Source organism: Eulemur rufifrons, chromosome 9 (genome assembly GCF_041146395.1).
Source record: "Eulemur rufifrons isolate Redbay chromosome 9, OSU_ERuf_1, whole genome shotgun sequence".
Classification (NCBI taxonomy): Eukaryota; Metazoa; Chordata; class Mammalia; order Primates; family Lemuridae; genus Eulemur; species Eulemur rufifrons.
In genome coordinates, this window is record NC_090991.1 from 14,238,071 (window position 1) to 14,261,616 (window position 23,546).

The 23,546-nt window shown below is 51.5% G+C and overlaps 1 protein-coding gene across 1 annotated transcript in view; it reads right to left on the reverse strand.

Annotated features, from left to right (window-relative positions):
- Positions 1 to 23,546, reverse strand: part of RAP1GAP2 (RAP1 GTPase activating protein 2) — a 228,243-nt gene that overhangs the window by 199,235 nt on the left and 5,462 nt on the right. The window contains exon 2 of the mRNA XM_069483478.1: positions 14,575 to 14,691. Within this exon, the coding sequence (XP_069339579.1) occupies positions 14,575 to 14,691 (117 nt within the window). The remainder of the gene's footprint in view (positions 1 to 14,574; positions 14,692 to 23,546) is intronic.

Below are 23,546 nucleotides of genomic sequence, written 5' to 3' on the forward strand. Positions count from 1 at the left end.
ATCCTATTGGTTCTCTGTATCTTGAAAACACTGACTAATACAATCTATCAAAATTTTAGGCCAGGAGCTGTGACTTATGTCTGCAATCCCAGCACTTTGGGAGGCCAAAGTGGGAGGATCACTTGGGGCCAGGAGTTTGAGACCAGCCTGGGCAACATAGTGAGACCCCTTCTCTACAAAAAATAAGAAATCAACCAAGCATGGTGGCACAGGCCTGTAGTCCCAGCTGCTTAGAAGGCTGAGGCAGGAGGATTGCTTTAGCCCAGGAGTTCAAGGCTGCACTAAGCTATGATTACACCACTGTACTCCAGCCTGAGCGAGAAAGACATTTTTTAAAAACTTTAAACTCAAGGTTTAGAGCTCAAACTGACCACTGACTCCAGCCTGGGGTCCACCCTTCTACCCTGAGGGGAAGTCTGTCCTAACGCAGACAGGGAGGACCAAGGTCTCTCACTGCCAACTCCAGATGGCTCTTCCATCCTCTCTGCTTTTAAGCAAAGAATTTGTGCTTCAATCCTAAGTAAAAAAATAATAATAATAAAAATTTAAAGGAGACCAAAATACAACTTTGCTAGAGGGAATTTGACACTATGAATCAGAATCCTTCCAAATGTGCATGCCAAGGGGGCTTCTAGAGTATAGGTCACAGCCTGTTTTGGGATCTGGATGTTGGTTTTATATGGGTGTGTTGAGTTTGTGGAAATTCATCAACCTGTGCACGTAAAATATGTACACTTCTCTGTATGTATATCATGCTTCGGTAAAAAGATTTTTTTAAGTATGCATGCCTTTTGACCTAGCGATTCTGTTTCCAATTCTACTCCATCCAAAGGGGAAAAACTCAGAAATGTTGCACAGGTGTACTTTCAAGGTCTCGATCACACGGTTGTCATGACTGGGAACAACCTCAATATCCAACGGCAGAGGGCAGGTTACAGAAATACAGCATCTCCCGACAACAGAGCACACTTCAGCCAAGATAAAGCAGGTGCGGAAGTACACACAGTGATGTGGGAAAACAGTCACAGTAAATTTCAGGGTGGAATAAAACAAGCTAAATAATAGGCTCAGGGCCATATTGTTCAGGAGGTAGGATTATGGATTATGATTTTTTTTCTTCTCTGTGCTTGTCTGAATTTTCTAAGCTTTCTAAAATGAACAGGCCTTACTTTTATAATCAGAAAAACTCAATAAGTACTCCTTAGGCTGGGTGCGGGTGGCTCACGCCTGTAATCCTAGTACTCTGGGAGGCTGAGGTGGGAGGATCACTTGAGGTCAGGAGCTCGAGACCAGCCTGAGCAAGAGCGAGACCCCATTTCTACTAAAAATAGAAAAAATTAGCGGGGCAACTAAAAATAGAAAAAAAAATTAGCCGGGCATGGTGGCTCACACCTGTAGTCCCAGCTACTTGGGAGGCTGAGACAGGAAGAGCACTTGAGCCCAGCAGGTTGAGGTTGCTGTGAGTTAGGCCAACACCACGGCACTCTGCTCAGGGCAACAGAGTGAAACTCTGTCTCAAAAAAAAAAAAAAAATATATATATATATATATACCCTTCAAAACAATGAAAATTAAAAGAAAGCAAAAGGAGGCAAGAAAGAGGGCAGGCCGAGGGTTATGACATAGGTTCTCAAATGTACTGGGCCTGACAACCACTTAGGGACTGAACAGCGTGGGTTTCATCTAACCCCAGCCCTGCTGCTTGCCAGTGGTGTGACCTTGGTTAAGGTCCTTTATCTGTCTGGGTCTCAGGCTGCCCATCCATAAAACAGGAATAACAGTAGCACCTCCTTCACAGGGCTGCTGGGAGGGGTCCATGAGTTAGCACGTGTTCAGCCTGGCACAGACCTGTCGCCCTGTCAGCTGGTGTGACTAGTCAAATTCTGACCCCATTGTTCTTGGGTGGGACCAGGGAATCTGCATCTTTCACAAACTCCCCGGATGATTCTGATCCAGTGAGAAACATTGGAATGAAATCCACTATAATATTTCCACTATCACTGGTGGCCCTGGAATTATCTGTAGAAAGGCTTGTACACTGCGGGCTGTCTGAAGGGGGGAGTCTCACTAAAGATCACACACAGCCAGCGCCCTGCTCATCTGCCCACCCCCATCCAGCTGGGTCACTCCCAACCCTCCCCTACTGAGACAGTAACTGGGTACTTCCTGCCCCAGGACGGGCCAGAAGGTGGGCACTCGCGCCCTCTGCAGGCAAGTTCGGGTGGTGCAGGGAGGAAAGGGGACAGTCCTCCTGTTCCTAGTTCTAGGACACAGCCATGTTGCCCGCCTGGGGGCCAGCAAAGATGGGGGACGGGAATTCTGCAACAACTCCCTGGTGTCAGAACACATGGGTTCCAGCCCCAGCTCTGACATTAAACGTAGCTGTGGGGGAACTACTTAAACTCCCTCCGCCTCAGGTTTTTCATCTGTGAAGAATAATTTCAGTCATTTCTTGTGAGTCTCCCATGAACCAGATATGTCATACTTTTTATCCCATTAAACCCTTGCCACAAGCCTACTCTCTTTCCTGGTGAGGAAGCGGAGCCTCGGAGAGGTTAAGAGGCTTGCCCAAGGTCACAGGGCTGGAAGGTGGCAGAGGCAGGATTCAAACTCAAGGCCCCCGCTTTGAACCCTTTTGTCATTCCTTTAGGACGGCTCACAGCAGAGCAGCCCCCAAATGAAGGCAGGATTAGATGTGAGACCCTGCCAGGCAGGGCTCAAGCAGACCCCAGGATTCTTCCTGGGCCCCCTGCCGATGCCCAGCAGAGGAACAGCCCCCACCTGGGCCAGGACCAGCAAACCCCGAGATTCCTCCCCAAGGCCTGGCAAGCTGGGCAGGGGGCTCACACCTCTGGCAGAGGAGCAGTGACTCAGGTGGAGGTGGGAGGGGTGGGCAGGTAGGGAGCTCCTTCAGGCACTTTTTTTAAAAAGCCCACAGCTCAAACACAGCACGTTCATGATTCAGTTACCCTGATTTCCCTGGACAAAGATGGGGATCCTGATGGGGGTCCCCCCACCCACCACCGGGGCCAGAGCAATTCTTCCAAGCCCCAGCCTCATGGCACCTCCACCACCAACGCTTGTCCCGTGCCCCTTGGAAGGGAGCAGGGCTGACTTGGAATGATAGAACAAACCGAGACAGAACAGGCCTCTTTCATCCAAGTTCCCCTTTCTCTCCCCGTTACAAGCCTCACCCTCAGGAGGGCTCTGCACAGTAACGTGACTCCTGTAATACATGAGAGTGGATGGCAATTGGGAACAGACCCTGTAGTCTGGGAAAACCTGGACCAACGCCTTCCCTGTGGCCAGGAGGACCCATGGGCGAAAGTGTCATCACTGCTAAAGGAATGACCTGATGAGGTATGGGCTGACAGTGCCCCCATTTTACAGATGGGGACATGAGAGGACAGAGACTAAGTGATTTACTCAAAGTCACACTCCTAGTTAGTGGCCATCACAGACTGTACCTTCCAAAGATGACCATACTATATCTCCCCTCCTATGTGCTCTTCTTGCAATGTGACAATGACACCCCTCCACCGAGAGATGGGGTCTGTGTTCCCTCTTCGTGGATCTAGGCAGGGCTTTGACTACAGCAGAAGTGACGTTGCACTGTTTCCAAGGCGACATCAAAAAAAGTGAAATCACTTCTGCCTGGCTCTCTTTCTTGGGATGCTTGCCCCTTACCCCAGCCACCACGCTGGAAGGAAGCCCAAACTAGCACACAGAGGGAGCACATGGAGAGGCCCATGTGGAGAGGAAGTGAGACCCCAAGCCGATGGTCGGCATCAAACACCAGACATGTGAGCCATTGAGCCTTCAGATGATTCCAGCCCCTGGACCGTGAACCACCCCAGATGACACTGAGTAGAGAAGATGTAAGTTATTCCTGCTGAGCCCTGCCCAAATTGCAGATTCATGAGCAAAATAAATACCAGAATAAATTGTTTCTGCCAGGCGTGGTGGCTCACGCTGTAATCCTAGCACTCTGGGAGGCCGAGGCAGGAGGATTGCTTGAGCTCAGGAGTTCGAGACCAGCCTGAGCAAGAGCAAGACCCATCTCTAATAAAAATAGAAAAAATAGCTAAATCAGCTGGTCATCGTGTTACACACCTGTAGTCGGAGCTACTTGGGAGGCTAAGGCAGGAGGATCACTTAAGCCCAAGAGATGGAGGTTGCAGTGAACTATGATGATGCCACTGCACTCTACCCAGGATGACAGAGCAAGACCCTATCTCAAAAAAAAAAAAAAAAATTTGTTTCTGGCCAGAAGCTTTTGGGTGGTTCATTATGCAGCATTAGATAACCAGAACACTGGCAGAGCCAGAATCTGAACCAAGCAAGCTGGCTCCAGAGCCTGTGCTCTTGGCCACTCTGCAGTGGTCCCTGCTGTGTGAGAGACTGTGCAAAGGAGGGGTTTAGAGCTTGGGTCTGGAGTCAGACCTATCTTTTTTCATTAATTGATTTATTCATCAAATGTTTGTTACATCCCTGTGTTCCAGGCTCTCTGCTAGTTCTGAGGATATTTCAGTGAACAGGACAGATCCCTGTTCTGGGTGGGGGGTGAGGAGGTAGAGGATAAAAGAGGGATACCTTTATGCAGGTATTTACAATAGGGCCATACGATCCAAAGGGGACCAGATGGTTGGGGAGACGTGTACAGAGGGGATGATCTGTAACGGCCTGAGGGGAGACTGCCAGGGGGAGATGGAGGCAGCTTTGTGAAGAGAGGGGGAACAGTAGCGATTGTCAAGAACAGACCTGGGTTCAGAACCCGGCTCCATCACTTACTAGCTGTGTGACCTTGTGGAAGTGACCCAACCTCTCTGACCACCTACTTCCTCCTAAAGTGGAGATGATTTTAGAACCCACCTCATAGGATTGTTATCCTCATAGGACCAGATTGTTCTGAGGAATAAATGCACTAATGCATGTATAGTGTGTGGTCCAGGGCCTGGTGCAGGAAGAGCTTAATGAATATCAGTGATCACGGTGAGATGAATTATGCTGAGGCCAAGGCCCCCAGTGGGATGTCTAGAGCCCCAGAGACCACTCTGCTCCCCATTAGGAACCGTGCCAACCAAGGCCACTGGGGAAAAGTATGAACAGCGTGGACGGGGGGCCTTCTCATGGCTGCACTGGTGCCCAGGCCACCGAGGACAGGTCAGGTGGACGCGGGCAGGAGCGCACACTTCCCTGCGGCATGCTGACACACAGGCTGCTTCCGCCCACCCCTGCGGCCATCCCTGACTCATCTTCTCAACCCAGGGCTCATGCTCATCACCCTGAGCTCAGAGCTCAGGAGATGGAGACAGAGATCGGATTGGTTGTCCCTCCCCAAGCCCTGCCCAAAAGGCAGTGGGCACCCACACAGCCAGACGGGGAGAAGCAACTTCCTCTGGGCAGAGGGAGGGGCAGAGTAAAGAAGCCTGGAGAGAGGGCAGAACTGGGCAGGGGAAAAGACTCACAGAGCCTCAGGGGGCCAGGAAATCCTGCTGGGGTGAAATATCACCTGCCACCAGACAGGCACACCCTTGAGGACCCTGGACAGCACCCAGTGGGTGGCCAGACACATATCCAGAGAAAAGTCCCCATCGACAAGCTGGAGCACACAACTGTACACACACAGACATGCTCAGAGGAACCACATGTAGCCACATAGAGATATAGACACAGCAATCCAGCAACAAGCCCTCCAAGGCCACGCATGCACACCAAACACAGGTGTGCACAGGCACAGGCACACCTCAGTGTGCCTGACTGCCTGTCACCGCCCTCCGGCTCTTGCTCACTACCAGCCCTCTGATCGGCAGGCCCTGGCTGTGCCAGGGTCCCCAAGGTGCCCATGCCTGCTGCCATCTGCTGACCCAGACCAAGCAGGGCCCAGCCAGCAGGCCCAGCACGATCCAGGAAGGAGACTGGCAATCCTGGATCTGAACCAGGGAAGGGAGCAGGATACCAGCTGGCCCTGAGAGCAAGCCACAAGCCCAGGACCAGAGCACGGGCAGGGTGGGGAGCTCAGTTTCAAGGACAGAGTCATGTCTCAATCCTTGCCTTGGCATCGCACCTGTCTTGGGAGCCCCTACTGCTATTTCGAATCATGAGCAGGCGTACAGGAATCCCCCTGTAACCATCTGGAAGTCCTGAAGGGTTGCAGCAAATAGAGAAAAGCAAATAAACACACACACACACACACACACACACACACAAGTGTAGCATGGCAGGCTGAGATCAGACGTGAGGCAGAACTGCCAGAGGCACCAAAGCATTAAGAGAGGTGGGCGAGAAGAGAATATCACTCACATGATGCGCTCATTAAAAGGGGAGTAGATGGACAGGCTGGCATTACAGTTTTTATTTCTTACTAAGCCTATTTAAAACAAATCACAGAGGTCACAGTAGTCTTTAAATGACTGTACATGAACACACTGGCTGCTCTACCGCCCCAGGCTAGGCTGGGGATGACCTTGCCTACAGGCAGAGGGATGAACGCATGACCTTTGTGATGCCAGCTTGAGCTGGCCATGCACAAGCAAGAGGCAGCTGGACACCTTCCCCATCCTGTGACCTCTCCCAGAGCGGGTGGCATGTTGCTCAGAGAAGGGAGAAGATAGGGAGACAAGGGCCACCATGGTACCATGGCAACAGACCTTGGCAGAGGCACAGCTGCACCTTCTCCAATCACCACTCGTAACAGGACCTCAGTGTCTGCAGAGAGCGCCTCCCTGGTCAAAGGGGGTGGTGGCCTGGGAGGGGCAGGTAGACACGTTAGAAAAAAGGAGAATGAGGAGGCTTATGGATGCTGTACGCTGAAATATGAAGCCTGCCCTGGCTTATGCCCTAGGACTCCCCAACTAATCCTCAGCCACTGCCTTCCCTGCCTCGTGCCACCCCATCACTCTCCTACTTGGTTCCCGCCACCCCAGACACCGCTAATCCCCATGCACCTGGCAGTCCAATTCACCCCCAGCCCTGGCTCTTCCATCATTCTTGGCCACCTTCTGCCAACCTGCTCCCCTCTCCCTTGCTACTCTGGCCCTTTCTCCAGCCCTCCCTCACCCCGCTGCCCTGTCTCCCCACTAACTGCGATGGCCCAGACCAGTGACCACAACCATCTGCCAGCTCCAAATGCCTGCAACCACCCTCCCTCCACTCCTCCCACCTTCCTTCCACTCCTTCCTCCCTTCTTCCAAGCAGGCACCTGCTTCCAAGCTACCTGCTCCCCTTGTCCTCCTCTGCCCACTGCTGGGCTCCCGTGTCTTCCTGGGGTCAGAGCCCTGGGAGAGGCACATCTGAGCAGCCAGCCCAGGGACAGGGCATCCCTGGCTCCAATTCACAGACTGCAAAACAGAAGCATTCAGGAGGTCTGGGAAACTGGGCCGCAGCCCCAGAGGAACTGACCATGTCAGGAGTCTAGCCCTTGAGCCCCAGATCCCATGACCAGGAGGGGTCTTTACAGGTCATCTTACATAGTGTCTACCTCCACTGAAGTGAATGAATATCTGAGCCACCCCAAGTATGTGGTCTTTCTGGCTACCAAGAAATACTCCATTAGTGAAGCCCTTGCTATGGACCCGTTACCATGTTCAAACATTCAATAAGTATCTTATTTAAAACTCATAACACCCAGATAAGGAAACTGAGGCTCAGAGAAGTAAGGAAATTTATCCAAGGTCTGGCAGTGTGTTGGGCCCCTCAGTGTGCCGCTTCAAGCCCTCTTGGCCCCACCTCCTATCCAGCCACTTCTGCAGTGGCCAGTTCCCTGCAGGCTCTGAGCAGCATTTCACAGGTGTGACGTGGCAGTGCTTCGGGTAGGGCCATGCTGGGCCTTCTTTGAAGCTGCAGTGTGGGATGTCCACATGAAACCACTTGAGCTTCACACATGTGCAATCTGGAAGCACATGGGAGTTAATGTCCACAGAGCCACCCTTGTCCAGCAGGGGACAGGGCTACTGGTAAATGCTTCCCAGTTTCTCTCCACAACAGGGAAGTTCTGAGATGCAGTCTGTAAGGGTCCTCAGAAGACTAGCCAGCAGAGTGGTGGTGCTAATAGAAATAGTGCATCCTTGTGCTGTTTCCCTTTCTCTCCTTGGTACCCCTTGCCCCACCCTTGTTCCCTGAGGTCACTTCCCAAATAAACCGCTGCACAAAAGCCTTTCTCTCAGGCTCTGCTTTGCAGGGAAAGCAGGTGGAGACTCAGCGAGTGGGTGTGGGGGCTGGGATTCAGGTCTGAGTGATGGCAGAGCCCTCATGCTTAACCACTGTGCTACACTGCCACCACTCCCGTCCATGCCAGGGTCCCTTTCCCTCGGGGCTCAGCCGCACCTCATCGGACAGGGTCATGGGGAAAAGGGAGAGGAGGGCTTTAAGGGTGCCTGCCCCAGGAGCAGCCTCTTCTCTGGAACTGAGGCTACCTCCCACCAAATTACCTGAACACCCTGGGCTAAGCACGAGTCCCACTTAGCCGTGCCCTGGCCTTACCCTAGTTTGCATCTGCCTCTTCCCAGAAACATCAACGACAGGGGCCGAAAGTGGCTGCTGCGGCTCTTCAACTCCAGTCCCCCATCCCACCCCCCTACCAATACCCCCAAGCCCCGGCCCTCCCCCACTCCTCAACATCTGGGAAGGGAGGAGGAATCTGAGGCAGCTTCTTGAAGCCTGAGCAGCCAGACCTAGCAGACACCCAAGCCGCCCGACCCCAGACTCAGAAAATCCAACACCGCAGCCTGGAGGTGAGGACAGAGCCTCTTCCAACTCCTGCCCAAGTCAAAAAGATGTGCTGGGACGTTCCTGGAGGTAATCACGGCACAGGACCCCACAGGCCCTGAGTCACTCCCAGCCTCCCAGCCCCAGGAGGCTGTGTGAGCTTTCTGTTTACTCCTCACCCTTCAGCAGGAAGAACAGGGGAGGGCAGTGCCTTCTCCCTCCTCATGGGAAACTGAGGCCTAGGGGGTTAAGGGGGCCTCAGGGTCACAAAGCATGCAAAGAACCTGAGAGCCCTGGCGCCCAGCCCAGGACAACCCTATTATTCCCTGTGGAGGCTGCTCTGATGGGGGCATTCAGAGCCCAAACCCCACTTGCATGTCAATGCCCTTTGGGTTTGTTAAGAAGGGGGGGGCTACAGAAAACACATGAGAGGAAAGAAGGGTACACCCCCAACCAGCTCGCAGGTCCAGACACACAGCGTCTGGCGGTGGCAAAGCCAGAGTGGAGTCTACACAGGCTCCCGAAGTCTCCCGAACGCACGCATGCCCTGGACCCCCACCCAGGGCTGGCACCCCCACACCCACGCACCCACTCATGGCCTCTGGAAATGAGCATCAGGCTGGAGGCTGGCCCTGCCCCAAAGATCCATACAGGCCCCTCAACCAGCACTCCCCATCCTAGCTCCTCTCCCTGCAACAGGCACAGGCTGGAGCGAGGTTGGGGTGGGTTTCTGCTCTTTTGGGAAAAAAGCAAACCAACCCCGCTTGGCTACAGCGTCCTCCTGGGGCTCCTGGCTTGTTTCTTCTGCTGCCACCTGTAAACACCCCACCTCTGACCTCCGTGTCTGTCAGCCACTCTTGCCGGAGACACGGGCTGCACCGGATCTCACTCGAGCACGCACACCCGCATACGTGGACGAGTGTGCAGCGCCCCACCCGCGCGGATATCTGAGGACAGTCTCCCCACCTCCCGAACACAGCCCGTCACGCTGAATGGCTCTGTGGATCGCAGCCCAGGCTCGCACGGTCCATACGTGCCGGCATCTCTCTGCAAACGCACGCATTCGCCCTCACAGCACGCACTCCCATTCCACGTTCAGTCGCACCGGACTCACGTCCCGAGCCAGGCTGGCTAAGGAATTACAAACCAGCCCTGGAGCCACTGACCTCTGTGACGCCTGGCGCCCGCGGCTCACTCCCCGACGCCGACGGAATGTCAACAGTCGTCCCGGCGGCTCGCCCCGCCAGCGCGCCGGCAGCGGCGGCGTCCGCCCCTGTCCATCCGGACCCAAGCCCCCTCCTCCTCGGCGGCGGGGTTCCCTCGCAGCCCGCCCAGTCGCGTGCCCCGTCACCGCGGCGCGCACGCGCGCACACCCGGCCCCGCGTCCGGGAGCGCACAAAGCCGCGCCCTCCGCCCGCCCGCGGCCGCTCGCACACCTGGCGGGCGCGCCCCGCGCCGCCACAGCCACGCACGCGCAGCCCGGAGCCCGCGCCGGCGGGGCCTGGGGTCCTGCCGCTGCTGTCCCGGTGCGCCCACCTCGCGCTCCGGCCCCCAGCGACGCCGCCGCCGGGGCCGCGCCCTGATCCTGGCGGTGCGCACCGAGCTCGCCGGTCTCAGTGCCGCGCAGCTGCCGGAGAAGGGGCGGCAGGGCGGGCGCCGGGGAGCGGGCCCTGGGCGGCGGGGGAGCACAGCGGGTCCTGAGCGCTGCGCCTGCAGTGGGGACGCTCGTGTCGCCGCTGCCAGGGGACTGCCTGAAGCGGCTCCTTCACAACAAAGGCGCGGGGCGGGGCAGGCGCGCCCAAGGGACCCGGGGGCGAGAAGGAGGGAGTAGCCCACCTGCCCACAGAGGTTCCTGGAGAATGAGGTCCGAGGCCGTGGGAAACGGAAGTGCGGAAAGATCCACGGGCTCCTGGTCTATTGAGGAAGGCGCGCTGGGGCTCGCTCCAGCTCCGCGTTGGGTGGGACCGGGGAGGTGATACGGTGCTGTCCGGTCTTGGAAGTGGCCGGGAACCTTCAAAGGCTGCTAAAAACCCCTGAATCTGCCCCCTGCCTTGGACCTCGCTGCCCAGAGCTTTCCTTCATTCTCCGCAGACATCCTGCCCGCTTCTGTCAAACCAAGCATGTTCCTGAACTTGAAGGGGTTGAAGAAATGAAAGGTCCTGTAGCCAACCTTTGAGATGCCTGAATCTCATCCTCCACAACCTCCACAGAGGGTGGTCTCTGACTATGGCTTGAACACCTCCAGTGATGGGAAGCTCACTCCTTCAGGAGCAGCCCACGCTGTCCTTAGGCAGCACAAAGTGCTAGAAAGCCATTCCTTTAATTGCACAGAAATCTTCGCCTCTGTTGGTGATGGCCTCCTGTGCTCTGGCCACACTGCCTTTCTGCTTCTAGAACATACCTAGGGTCTTGCACTTGCTGTTCCCCCTGCAGAAATACTCGTCCACCCCATGTCCTATGCCCCCTCGCCCCCATCCATTCAACACCCCTCACCAGCAGCTTCTCCATATGGCTGTCCCTTGTGCCCTTCAGGATTCAGCTCAAATGTCACTTTCTCAGAGAGGCCTTCCACCTCTTCCAAAGTCCCCCCACATGCTTGCTGGCCACTCATTATCTCAATGCCCTGTTTTAGTTTCTTCAGCACTCTGATCATCTTGGGAAACTCTCTTGTCTCTGTGTTTACATGTTTATTGTCTGTCTCTCCCACTAGAATGTGTGTTCCTTTGGAGGCAAACCTTGTCTGCCTTGAGGACCACTGTACTCCAGGGCCTGACCCAGGGCAGGACCACAATGGACAGTTGTGGAAGGAAGAAAGGACAGCAGGGGTGGCCAGCTTATGGTCCCTTCAGCAGCCTGGTCCATCACCCAGAAATACAACTGCTCGGCTGTTCAAGGGTGACATCTGGCACAGTGTACTGGAGTACAGGAAAGGTGTTAAACTGCTGTCCATCAAATAAATGAACAAACAAAGCAACATTCCTCTTAGAGTTGGAGCCTCAGGACAGCAGGACCATCCCTTCCCTTGCTCTGGACTCGGCCTGAGCTCTTACAGCCCCAAGATTCGAGTGTTTTCTTTGGTAAACACCTAATGCATGGGGCCACACCCAAGCTTCTACTCAGTGGGAACTCCTCAGACAGCTCTGACTCCCTTACCCTGCTGCCCAGGTGCAGGTAGGATTAGAGGCCAAAAGATTTCTTCTTTATCCTTGTTAAATCGTATCTACTAGACTTGGACCTGGAATCCCATTTCCAGGGCACTTTGGGCCCCAACGCTGCCATCTCGCCTGCTGGAATGGTGCCCGGGTTCCTGCCATGAGCAATGTCACCAGCATGATATCCACATTCTGCCTCATGAGATCACCGAAAAACACAATGAGCAGGACTCAGCCAAGGGCAGCCCACTCACCAACCGCCTTAGCTGTGCCATCCCCCAGTCCACATTCCTCTGTGTCACCTGCAAGGCTTTGAACAGGAAGAAATGAACAGTTTCTAGCTGAAACTCAGAACCACTGTCTCCTGCTCCACCACCCCCAATCCTATTTCAAGTCTAGAAACTAATCAGAAAAGCAATAAGCTTCCCCCAGCAGGGTGTGTTCTCAGAAAGTTCACTCGCTAATAAGAGTCACCCACCTCTTCCCTAAGTGCCCCCCAAACCTTCCCTTTGATAATGGACTCTGAAACTTGACCAGGACTGATGCTAAGTCCACCCATTTGTGGTTTGTGGATGTCACCTTCTTGCTCTTTGTAATGATAGAAATTCCTTCCCGGTCTTCTGCCTTCAGGTATGGGCCTCATACTGAGAGGCAGTGTGCACAGTGGCTATGAGCACCGCCACTTACCTACTGTTACTTAACCTCTGTGCCTCGGTTTCATCATCTGAAAAATGGGGAGAACAATAGTACCTAGATCGTAGCATTGCTGTGAAGATTAAATCAATTTATTCCTGCAAAGCATTTACCATATGACATAATAAGCACTGAAAAAAGAACTATTCCATCACAAAAATGAGTACAGTCACTGAGCTATGGCAAAAATCCTCTTCAAATCCCCTGGGAGATAGCCTTCCTGAGTTTGAAATCTGAAGTTATTTCTAATGTTTCCATCCTGTTTTATGATTGCTTTCCTCCTCGGAGGACTCAGCTCTGCTCCTGTGACTCCGAAGAGCATTCTTGTTCTTTGGCTCAGAAAACAGAGCAGCTCCGTTAGCCTGCAGCCAGCAGCATGGGCAGAATGTCTCACCCTCTTCTTCCCCTGCTATTACCTTGGGCAGTTTGAGCCGGCCCAGGCGGGCTTGCCTTCCTACCAGCCTTCCTACAAGTTCAGAGCCTGCATTCTGTTCCTTTGTTATAATTTCAGTGCCCTTAATGGCACTGTGCTGGGCCACAGTGGAGAACAAGAAAGAAAAGGCCCCATCCCATGGAGCTTACAATCTAACAAGGGACACAGACGATGAACAAATAGACAAATAAGATGATGTCAGGTAAGGCTGAGAGCTCTGAAGGAAATACAAGAAGGTGAGGGAGAAGCTACTTTGTGTCAGATGACAACTGGCACACAGTGGGCTCTGCAGGTTGACTGATACTACATCAAACCAAGTGCCCTTCATGTCCGTGTCTCATTACAGGGCTCCCACAGCAGCCACACCGGCCTCTTTCCTTTCCCTGCAAGCATTTACAAGTGTACAGTCCAGATTTCATCTTCGCACACTTCCGAATACCCCTGCTTCAAGCTCTTGGGGTTTTGTCTTTTCTCTACATTATCTGAAATCTACTCCCTGGAGTCCAGGGCACTTGTCTGACTACCCATTCCCTGAACACCAAGAATTCCCAGGTGGCCTGAGTCAGGGTCCCAGGGTTCCTGTCACTTCCACATCATCATTCAATTAATTCTTGCTCATTCGTGGGAACTGGGCCCAGGGTAGCTGTCTACCTTGTGCTTTCTGAAATTGTCGATGAGACGAGAGGGAGCAGATACACTGTTCTTAGCTAAGGACTCCTGGAAGATGTCTGGGGAGATGAAGTGTCCCATCACTGCTAAACCTTATTCCTGGGGCCAGTTTGGGAAGCTGCAGTAAGACCATTAAGCCCGTTCTCTTTTCAGCCAGCCCATGACGCACCTGCAAATGACATCACTTCCATTCAGCCACCCCTGGAAGGGAAGCCCTGTTCATTCTTGGCTGTGAGGGTCCTGGTGCAAAGAGGTTTCAAAGGGAAAAGTAGAAAGGAAGGCCCAGGGTCAGGTCTGGCCGAGGCCTTGGGAAGGGGTGTGGCTGCAGCAGGGCTGCCAGGATGGCTCTGTGAAGGCTGCTAATGCTGGCCACACGTGTCCACGATGGTGGGGGAAGAGCAGGCAGAGGCCTGGGAGCTGTACCTGGGGGAAAGCCCCCTTCCCTACCCCCCACCCAGACTCAGGGTCAGAGCTGGATTCTCTAGCATGGGGAAGGAGGCAGACAAGGAAGGCAGGGCTGGCTCCATCCAGGGCAAAGTGGTCATTGCCCAGCCATTCACCAGCCTCTCTCCCTCTTAAAGCAGAGCCGGCTGATCTCCAGGCCTCGGAAATCTTGCAGGCATCATTTCACTGGAGACCCATACCTCATGAGAGAAGGCAGGAAAAATATGATCATACCCATTTTACAGAAGAGAAAGCAGAGGCAGTGAGTTGCCTCAAGTCACTCAGTGCATTCCAGGCTGGGCAGGTGCCCAGGCTGATAAATACTTTCCAGGACTCTGGGAGGAGGTGACTCCATGACTCCAGGGCAAAGTTCCCCACTGTGCATTTATGGACCATTGTGGGACTGGCTGCATAAGTACCAGCTGCAGGGCCTGGACCCAGGCCCAAGAATGAGGGTAAGGGCAGCAGGTCCCTTTACCTGGAGGGAGACTCAAGGTCCGCGCGGCTGAGGATGCGATGCTGCTGTGGGCTGTAGAGCCACTGGAAGGCTGTCAGCGTCCTCTCCTCGATTCGGAACCGCCCTTCCTGCACGTACCTGTGGGCAGGACAGGACAGAGTGAGGTGGGCAGGGCTCTGCAGAGCTCCTTCAGGGAGCTGGCCCACTTGCTGGAGAAAGATTGCTGGGGTGTACCTGTCCCCAAATATCCCTCCTGCTCATCTGCCAGAGTGCCGTGTTTCCAGAGAACCACAATTAAAATTCCCTAAAGAGGGGCAGCTACGGGGAGCAGGTTCCAACGCAATAGATGGAAAAGCTTTCCAAAAGCTAGCTGTCGGAAGTTGAAAGGAGTCAACTTGGAAATGGTAAGTTCCCTGTCACTAGAGGCATGTCAACAGAGGCTGGGCAGGGGATCCACGCATCAGATAAGGGTCTGTTCTTCAGGGCTCCTTAGAGGGCTAAGACACTGGACTCCTTGATTCCAGAGTAGGAGAGGGGCTGCTCTGGAGGGGGGCCAGCAGTCAGCAGTCAGGATGAGGTCTTCCAGAACCTGCAGGCTCTCTCCCAGGGTCCCAGCTGCCCTCCAAAAGGATCAGGGAAACTGGGCTGGGCACGGTGAACACAAAGGGAAGGTGGTCTCCTTCCTACTCTGGCCAACCTCTCTTAGTAGAACCATGAATCTATTGATTAATTCAGCATTTATTGAGTGCCTATGATGATGAGCAAAACAGGCGTAGTCCCTGCCCTCTTGGGGCAAACAGTCCTGTGGGGAGAGAAACCATCTAATAACCACATGAATAAATAAATCATTACAAACGAGCACTCCCATACATTACCAGTGGGAGTGGCAATTGGCACAGCCCCTCTGGAGGACAACTTGACAACATCTGTCTAACTGACACATGCATTTCCCTTTTAGCCCCACGATCCCCCATTTGGAGAATTTATCTACAGTTCCAGCTTGTGGACAAGGTTATCTGTGGGATGAGCTATGATCGGGCCACTGCACTGTAGCCTGGGCAACAGAGTGAGACTCCGTCTTTAAAAAAAAGGAGGGGGGGACTGATTAGATAAATTATGGTACATCCATGTAATAAAACCATCTGCAGCCAAAAAAAAAGTGTTGTAAATGAGGGTGTTTCTGTGTGCTCTCTTGCAAAGATCTCCAAGATACCTTGTTAAGAGAAAAAATCCAGTGCAGAACAGTACATGTAATTTACATTAAAAGGGATGGAAGGAATAAAGTAGAAATTCACACTTGCTTATCTGTACATATAGAAAATCTGGAGACACAAAAGCTAACAAAAGTCATCACCTAGGTGAGGGGAAGAGGGAACAGGGCAGATGAGAGCATGGAGAGTTTAAAAGTGACCTTTTAAACAATATATCTTCTCGGCCGGGGGTGGTGGCTCACGCCTGTAATCCTAGCACTCTGGGAGGCCAAGGCGGGTGGATTGTTTGAGCTCAGGAGTTCGAGACCAGCCTGAGCAAGAGCGAGACCCCGTCTCTACTAAAAATAGAAAGAAATGATCTGGACAGCTAAAAATATATATAGAAAAAAATTAGCTGGGCATGGTGGCGCATGCCTGTAGTCCCAGCTACTCCAGAGGCTGAGGCAGAAGGATTGCTTGAGCCCAGGAGTTTGAGGTTGCTGTGAGCTAGGCTGACACCACAGCACTCTAGCCTGGGCAACAGAGTGAGACTCTGTCTCAAAAAAAAAAAAAAAACCACAATGTATCTTGTCATACAGGTGAGATGTTACCTATTCCAAGGGTGTGTGTAATTACTAACTGGGTACAGTGCTATAAAAAAAAGTGTGCAGCTGCTCTGATGGGGCACAGGCTATTTGCTGGGGGAAGGATTTTGCAGACGTCCTCCCGGGGGAGATGCAGCTTGAGCTGAGCACTAATAGATGAGGAGGACTGTCTCATCAGTTCGGGCTGCTATAACAGAATACCATAGACTGGATGTCTCAGATAAACAGAAATTTATTTCTCACAGTTCTGGAGGCTCGGAAGTCCTGAGATCAAGGGGGCAGTGTCTGGGGAGGGCCCTCTTCCTGGTCTGCAGGTGCCATTTTCTCGTATCTTCACATGGCAGACAGATTCTCTCTCTCATGTTTCTTCTTACAAAGGCGCTAATCTTAATCTCATTCATGCGGGCTCCACCTTCATGACCTAACTACCTCCCAAAGGCTCCACCTCATGGAGGGGTTAGGATTTAACACCCGAATCTGTAGGGGACGCACACACTCAGTCCCTGCCAAGGCCTCACTGGGAGAAGGGAGTCTGGTGCAATGTGCTGCAGAGGGACCAGCACGGGCAAAGCCCGGAGTCAGGAGGAAGCACGGGGCCCTCGAGGACCAGAGAGAAGTTGCTGGAGAGCACAGGGCTCCCCCTCTTCCTGTGGCCTCCCAACCAGAGCATCCGGCCCTGCCTGCTTCCCTTCAGCCTCCGCAACATGATCCATGGGCATTTCAGGAGGGTCATCTGGCTTCAGGGTGGGAAACGGTAGAGCGGCCAGGTGAGATGCTAAAGGACTCCAGGGGTGGCTCGGGTAGGGGAGGTGTGGAGTTGGGCAGATATGGGCACACTGGAGAGTGAGCTAAGCAGGTGGTGCTGGCAGGACCTGGCGCTGGGTTGGACGTGGGTCGGGGGAAGAAGGTCACAAAGCTGCCCCCCAGTTCCTGGTCTGTGAAGATGGCTGGCCACAGAGCCATTCATACCAGATGAGGACAGCTTTGGGAGGGACGATCATGACCCTCCTCTGTGACCTACTTCCTGCCCCAAGATGACTCCCCTTCTGTACAACCTGGCTCAAAAGTTGGCTCCTCCAGGAAGCCCACCCTGATTAATCCCATCCTATTCTGAAAACAAATTTCCCTATCTTTCCCTATCGTGGGGTTCCTCAGGATTCAGCCCTGAGTGACACGCTCTTGCCATCTCTGTGGGAGAAGCTGATGACACTGATGAACTGGTGACATGGTTGCCTCCCGGGAGGAGAACTGAGTGGTTGGCAGCGCTGTAACTGCTTTGATCCCTTTTGAATTCAAACCATGTGACTATGTTATGTTTTCAAAAAGTAAATAAAATTTTTGATCATGATGTCATAAGTTGTTAGGGCCAGAAAAATCCCAAGAAGTCATTCATCCGGTCCAACAGCTTTATTTTATAGATGAGGCCCAGGGCAGGCACAGGGACCCTCCTGGGCCGACAGACCACACACCAGGCATGCGCGGGCCCCAGGGGAGAGAAGAGAAGGCCCACTCAGGAACCACCCCCCACTCCAGTCCCCCTCGCCCCACTCACTCTGTCACTGTGTGGGTACAACCTCAGCCACAAGAGCCAGCTCTGCCTCCTTGCCCCACCCCAACCCAGCCTCCCTTCCCCTCCCCTCTGCACCCACCCCCCTGTCAGAGGCAGGTGGAAAGGACTGTTGTTCCCACAACAAAGTGGTCACCCTGGCTTTGCAGGACCCCAGCCTGGTTCCCCTCACCAGCCGTGGGGGCGGGATTTCCCACTGTGAGTCCCAGATTCCTCTTCTATAAAATGGGAGTCATAATATTAATAGTAATACCCACTTTGAAGGGTTTTGGGGAGGATTAAATGAGATAATGCCACATGTTCATCATCACCCTCCCTTCCCACCCTACCTATCGGCCTCCTCCAGTTCTGTGCCTTCACTGACAACAAACCCACCCCTGCGCTCTCTCCTCTAAGCCTCACATCAAACCTCGTTGAACTGGGTGATCCCATTTTAGAGATGAGGAAGAAGAGGCTCAGGGGAGGAAAGTGAACTTGTCCAAGGTCGTACATGCAGGAAGAAACAGAGGCCAGGCCTTCCTTGCACCGTCAGCCCCTGGGATCCAGTTTCCTCCTAACCCATCCCCCATCCACCCCATCCTCGCCCCACTCCATACCAGCCCCCACCTCCCAACACAGATCTTGTCAGCTCCTCCCCTGCCCAAGAAGGTCAGTGGCTGCCCACTGCATATCAGATAGCATCCAAACTGCTCACCTGAGACATCCAATCCTTCCCCACTTCGTTCCATTGCAGCCTTTCCCACCATGACACGCTGCCCCCTCCACCTTCACCATACAGACCCCTGTGTTCCTGATCTGTGAGTCCTTCTCCAGACATGCCCTGCCTTTCCTTAGCTCAGAGCCTTTGCTCAGGCTCTGCTCCTAGCTGGTCTGCCCTCCCTCCCCACCCCAAGCCTGCCTGCGTGCTCTAACCACTCAGCCCACACCACCTCTAGAATCTGTCCCCAGCCTCCCAGAATCCAAATCGGAGCAAAAGTTCCCGGGATGCTTTGCTTAACCTTGATCACACGGTTCTCTCTGCTTGTCTGTACATGAGTTATTTATGTGCCTGTCTGTCTCCCCACTAGAGTGCAAAGACTGTGTCTCATCCGTCTCTGAAATCCCTGCAACACCCTCACACAGCCGTCTGGTCTGCTGAGCCAGCCTGCCGTAAAAATCACAACAGCAACAGTGATTAACTTTTCACATCCTGGGGAATCCTCCGATGTTGATTACCTCCATTAATGAGTGCAATGTATTAACTTAGTAAATGTGATCTGCTGAATTGGACCGCATTGAATATAAGGAAAAACAAACCACCCATCCCCAAATATTCTCCCTGTTAACCTGCCACGTATCTGAAATTCCACCGAACGGTACACAGAGGGCCAAGCTTTTAAGCCACTATCAGCTATTAAAGCTTCGGGAAGAACTAGTTTATCAGATTATCACTGGAAGAGTAGACACGAAGAGACCCGGTGCTATGGTTTGAATGTTTGTGTCCCCCCAAAATTCAGGTGTTGAAATCCTAACCCCAAGGTGATGATATTAGGAGATAGGGCCTTTTAGGAAGTGATTAAGTCCTGAGGGCCAAGCCTTCATGAATGAGATTAGTGCCCTTATAAAAGAGATCTCAGAGAGCTAGCTAGCTCCTTCTCCCATGTGGGAGCAGAGCGAGAAGGCACCGTCTATGAACCAGGAATTGGGCCCTCACCAGACACCGAATCTACCAGTGCTTTGACCGTGGACTTCCCAGCCTCCAGAACTGTGAGACATATATTTCTGTTGTTTATAAGCTACCCAGTCTATGGTATTTTGTAATAGCAGCTCAAACAGACTAAGACAGCTGGCATAGTCAGGGACATTTTGGTGGGAATGAGAAGAGAAGGGAAAGGGGAGGAGCCACCCACAGAACAGGCCCCACGCTGTAAGCATGGGGTGGCACCTCCCTCAGGGTGCAACCCACTGCCAAAAAAGAAGAGAGTCAGGCACTTTACAGTCCACACCTATTTCTGCAGTTGAACCCTGGGGGAGGTCAGGCAGGCATAATTCTCCCCTTTCACAGATAAGAAAACTGAGACTTTCCCAAGTGGAGAAGTAATTTGGTCCAGATTAGAGAACTCCTAAGTAACAGAGTCAGGATTCTTGTTCCCAGGTCAGTACTCTTTCCAGAGGCCAAGCTCTAATGGCCAAAGAAGACTTATACCAAAGGTGCATAATAAAAAACAGCAAACAGCCAGGGTTGCAGCAGTTCTTCTGAGATACACCTTGAAAAGTCTGAAGAGTGTCCATCAGAATTTCCCTGATGCTCCTTTAAAGGAGTCAGTTAGAAGACATTGCCAATCCAGAAGATGCAGAGCCTGGAAGATAGTGCTGGATTAAGCCATGCCTAAAGCCATTACTCCCAGGGCAGTTCAGAAAAATGAACCAAGGGCTGGACGCCATGGCTCACAGCTGTAATCCTAGCACTCTGGGAGGCCGAGGCAGGAGGATCACTTGAGCTCGGGAGTTCCTGACCAGCCTGAGCAAAAGCAAGACCCCGTCTCTACTAAATATAGAAAAAATTAGCTGGGCATGGTGGCACATGCCTGTAGTCCCAGCTACTCGGGTGGCTGAGGCAGGAGGATCGCTTGAGCCCAGGAGTCTGAAGTTGTTGTGAGTTAGGCTGACACGATGGCACTCTAGTCTGAGTGACAGAGAAAGACTCTGAATCAAAAAAAAAGAAAAGAAAAGAAAAAAGAAACCCAATAAGTTTGGGGGCTTTTGGTGATGGGGCTGGTTTTTTTAATTTTATTTGCTTTAGCCAGTTTGGGTGCAGGTTTCTTTCACCTGTAAACAAAATAATTCCAACTTAAACACTATCCCTTGAGGTCAATATTGTACCAAATTGGAGAGCCAGTTGCTTAGTAGAAGTTGAAAAGCTCCTTTTTACCCACAAACCACATTGCTAAGTGTTCTTCCCTGCTCAAGAACATTCAATGACTCCCACTGTTTCACAAATTAAATATAAACTCTTTCGGTTGGCATTCAAGCCCTATCACCATGTGGCTCTAATCTCTCTTGAGCCCTATTTCACACTCCTCTCTACACAGGTTGAATCCCCCAGCCAAAACCATCAGCTCTTTACTGTTCCAAATGCATCCTGCACTTTCCAGCCTCCATGTGTCTTCTCTACCTGGAATGCCCCCCACCACCACATATCTGCCTGCCAAAATACTATCCTTCCAGAAGGCTTTTAAATACAAGAGAGCATTCAAAATATAGACATTCCATATATTTAAAAGAATTACAGGCCGGGCGCGGTGGCTCACGCCTGTAATCCTAGCACTCTGGGAGGCCGAGGTGGGCGGATCGTTTGAGCTCAGGAGTTCCAGACCAGCCTGAGCAAGAGCGAGACCCCATCTCTACTAAAAAAAATAGAAAGAAATTATATGGACAGCTAAAAATATATATAGAAAAAATTAGCCGGGCATGGTGGTGCATGCCTGTAGTCCCAGCTACTCGGGAGGCTGAGACAGGAGGATCCCTTGAGCTCAGGAGTTTGAGGTTGCTGTGAGCTAGGCTGACGCCACGGCACTCACTCTAGCCTGGGCAACCGAGTGAGACTCTGTCTCAAAAAAAAAAAAGAATTACAAATTTGAAGAAAATACTTGCAACATTAAAAACCAAGAATTGAGCATAACTAGCAACCAAATCTTAGTTTCTAATACCATTCTCCAATTTAAAATGGCTCCTTGGAACTATTCACAGTAGCCAAGATATGGACTCAACCTAAATGTCCATCAATGAATGAATGGATAAAGAAAATGTGTTATATAAATGCAATGGAATACTATTCAGCCATAAAAAAAGAATGGAATCCTGTCATTTGCAGTAACATAGAGGAGCCTGGAGAATATTATGTTAAATGAAATAATCCATTCACAGAAGGGCAAATACCACGTGATCTCACTCCTACATGGAATCTAAAAAGTTGTTTTCACAGAAGTAGAGAGGAGAATAGTGGTTACCAGAGGATGGGGAGGGGTTGGAAGTGGGGAGGAATGTTAAGAGATTGACCACTAGGATGACAATAATCAAGATATAGATAATAACAATTGTTGGCTAGGATGTGGAGAAACTGGAACTCTCATACACTCCAATGGGAATGTAAAATATGCAACTGCTGGCCGGGCGCGGTGGCTCACGCCTGTAATCCTAGCACTCTGGGAGGCCGAGGTGGGCGGATTGTTTGAGCTCAGGAGTTCCAGACCAGCCTGAGCAAGAGCGAGACCCCATCTCTACTAAAAATAGAAAGAAATTATATGGACAGCTAAAAATATATATAGAAAAAATTAGCCGGGCATGGTGGTGCATGCCTGTAGTCCCAACTACTCGGGAGGCTGAGACAGGAGGATCCCTTGAGCTCGGGAGTTTGAGGTTGCTGTGAGCTAGGCTGACGCCACGGCACTCACTCTAGCCTGGGCAACAGAGTGAGACTCTGTCTCAAAAAAAAAATAAATAAATAAAATAAAATAAAATATGCAACTGCTTTAGGAAACGGTCTGGCAGTTCCTCAAAAGGTTAAACATAGTTACCATATAACCAGCGAGTCCACTCTTAGGTATATACCCAAGAGAAATGAAAATATGTCTACACAAAAACTTGTATACAAATGTTCATAGCAACATTATTAATAATAGTCAAAAAGTGGAAACAACACAAATGCCCGTCAATGGATGAATGCATAAATACGGTGTATCTACATAATGAAATATTACTCAGCAACAAAGAGAAACAAAGTACTGATTCATGGAATAACATAAAGGAAGCTTAAAAATGTTATGCGAAGTGAAAGAAGATAGTCGCAAAAGATCACACGCTGTATGATTACATTTATATGAAATGTGCAGAATAAGCAAATCCATAGAGACAGAAAGTAGATTAGTGGTTGCTTAGGACTGGGGGTGGTTGGAAGGAAATGAGGGGAGACTGCTAAAGAGTGTGGGGTTTCTTTTGAGGGTGATTAAAATGTTGTAAAATTGATTGTGGTGATGGTTGCACAACTCTGTGACTATACTAAAAACCAATTAATTTTACAGTTTAAATGGGTGGGTAAGTTGTGTGGTATGTGAATATACTTCAACAAAGCTGTTATTTAACCCAATAAGTATCCAGGAGCGCACACCGAGGTAAATATGATTGAATTACTAAACAAATGAGGGAAACACCCATACAGAAGAATTCCAAACAACTTATGTAAATACCCTGCCCTCAGGGAGGTTGATCATAACTCCACACTACATAAATGTAGGCTGCATATAGTAACTTCCTTCAAAGAGGACAGTATGGAAAGGGGGAGAAGGGACAGTACCTTCACAGTGGAGAAACCTGACAAACACTACCTCAGCCAGGTGATTGAGGTCAACATCAACAGTGACAAGTCATGTTGATACTACAGCTGGCTCGCCCTATCTGTGAGTTCTGCATCCATGGATTCAACCAAACTTAGATCAAAAATATTCAGGGAACATATGTTCAGGGCAATCTGAATCTATGTCTCCTAAAGAAAGAAGTTCAAAAAAAAAAACCCGATAAAAATACAAATAAAAAACAAGATAGTATAACAACTATTTACATTGCACTTACATTGTATTAGGTTACTATAGGTAA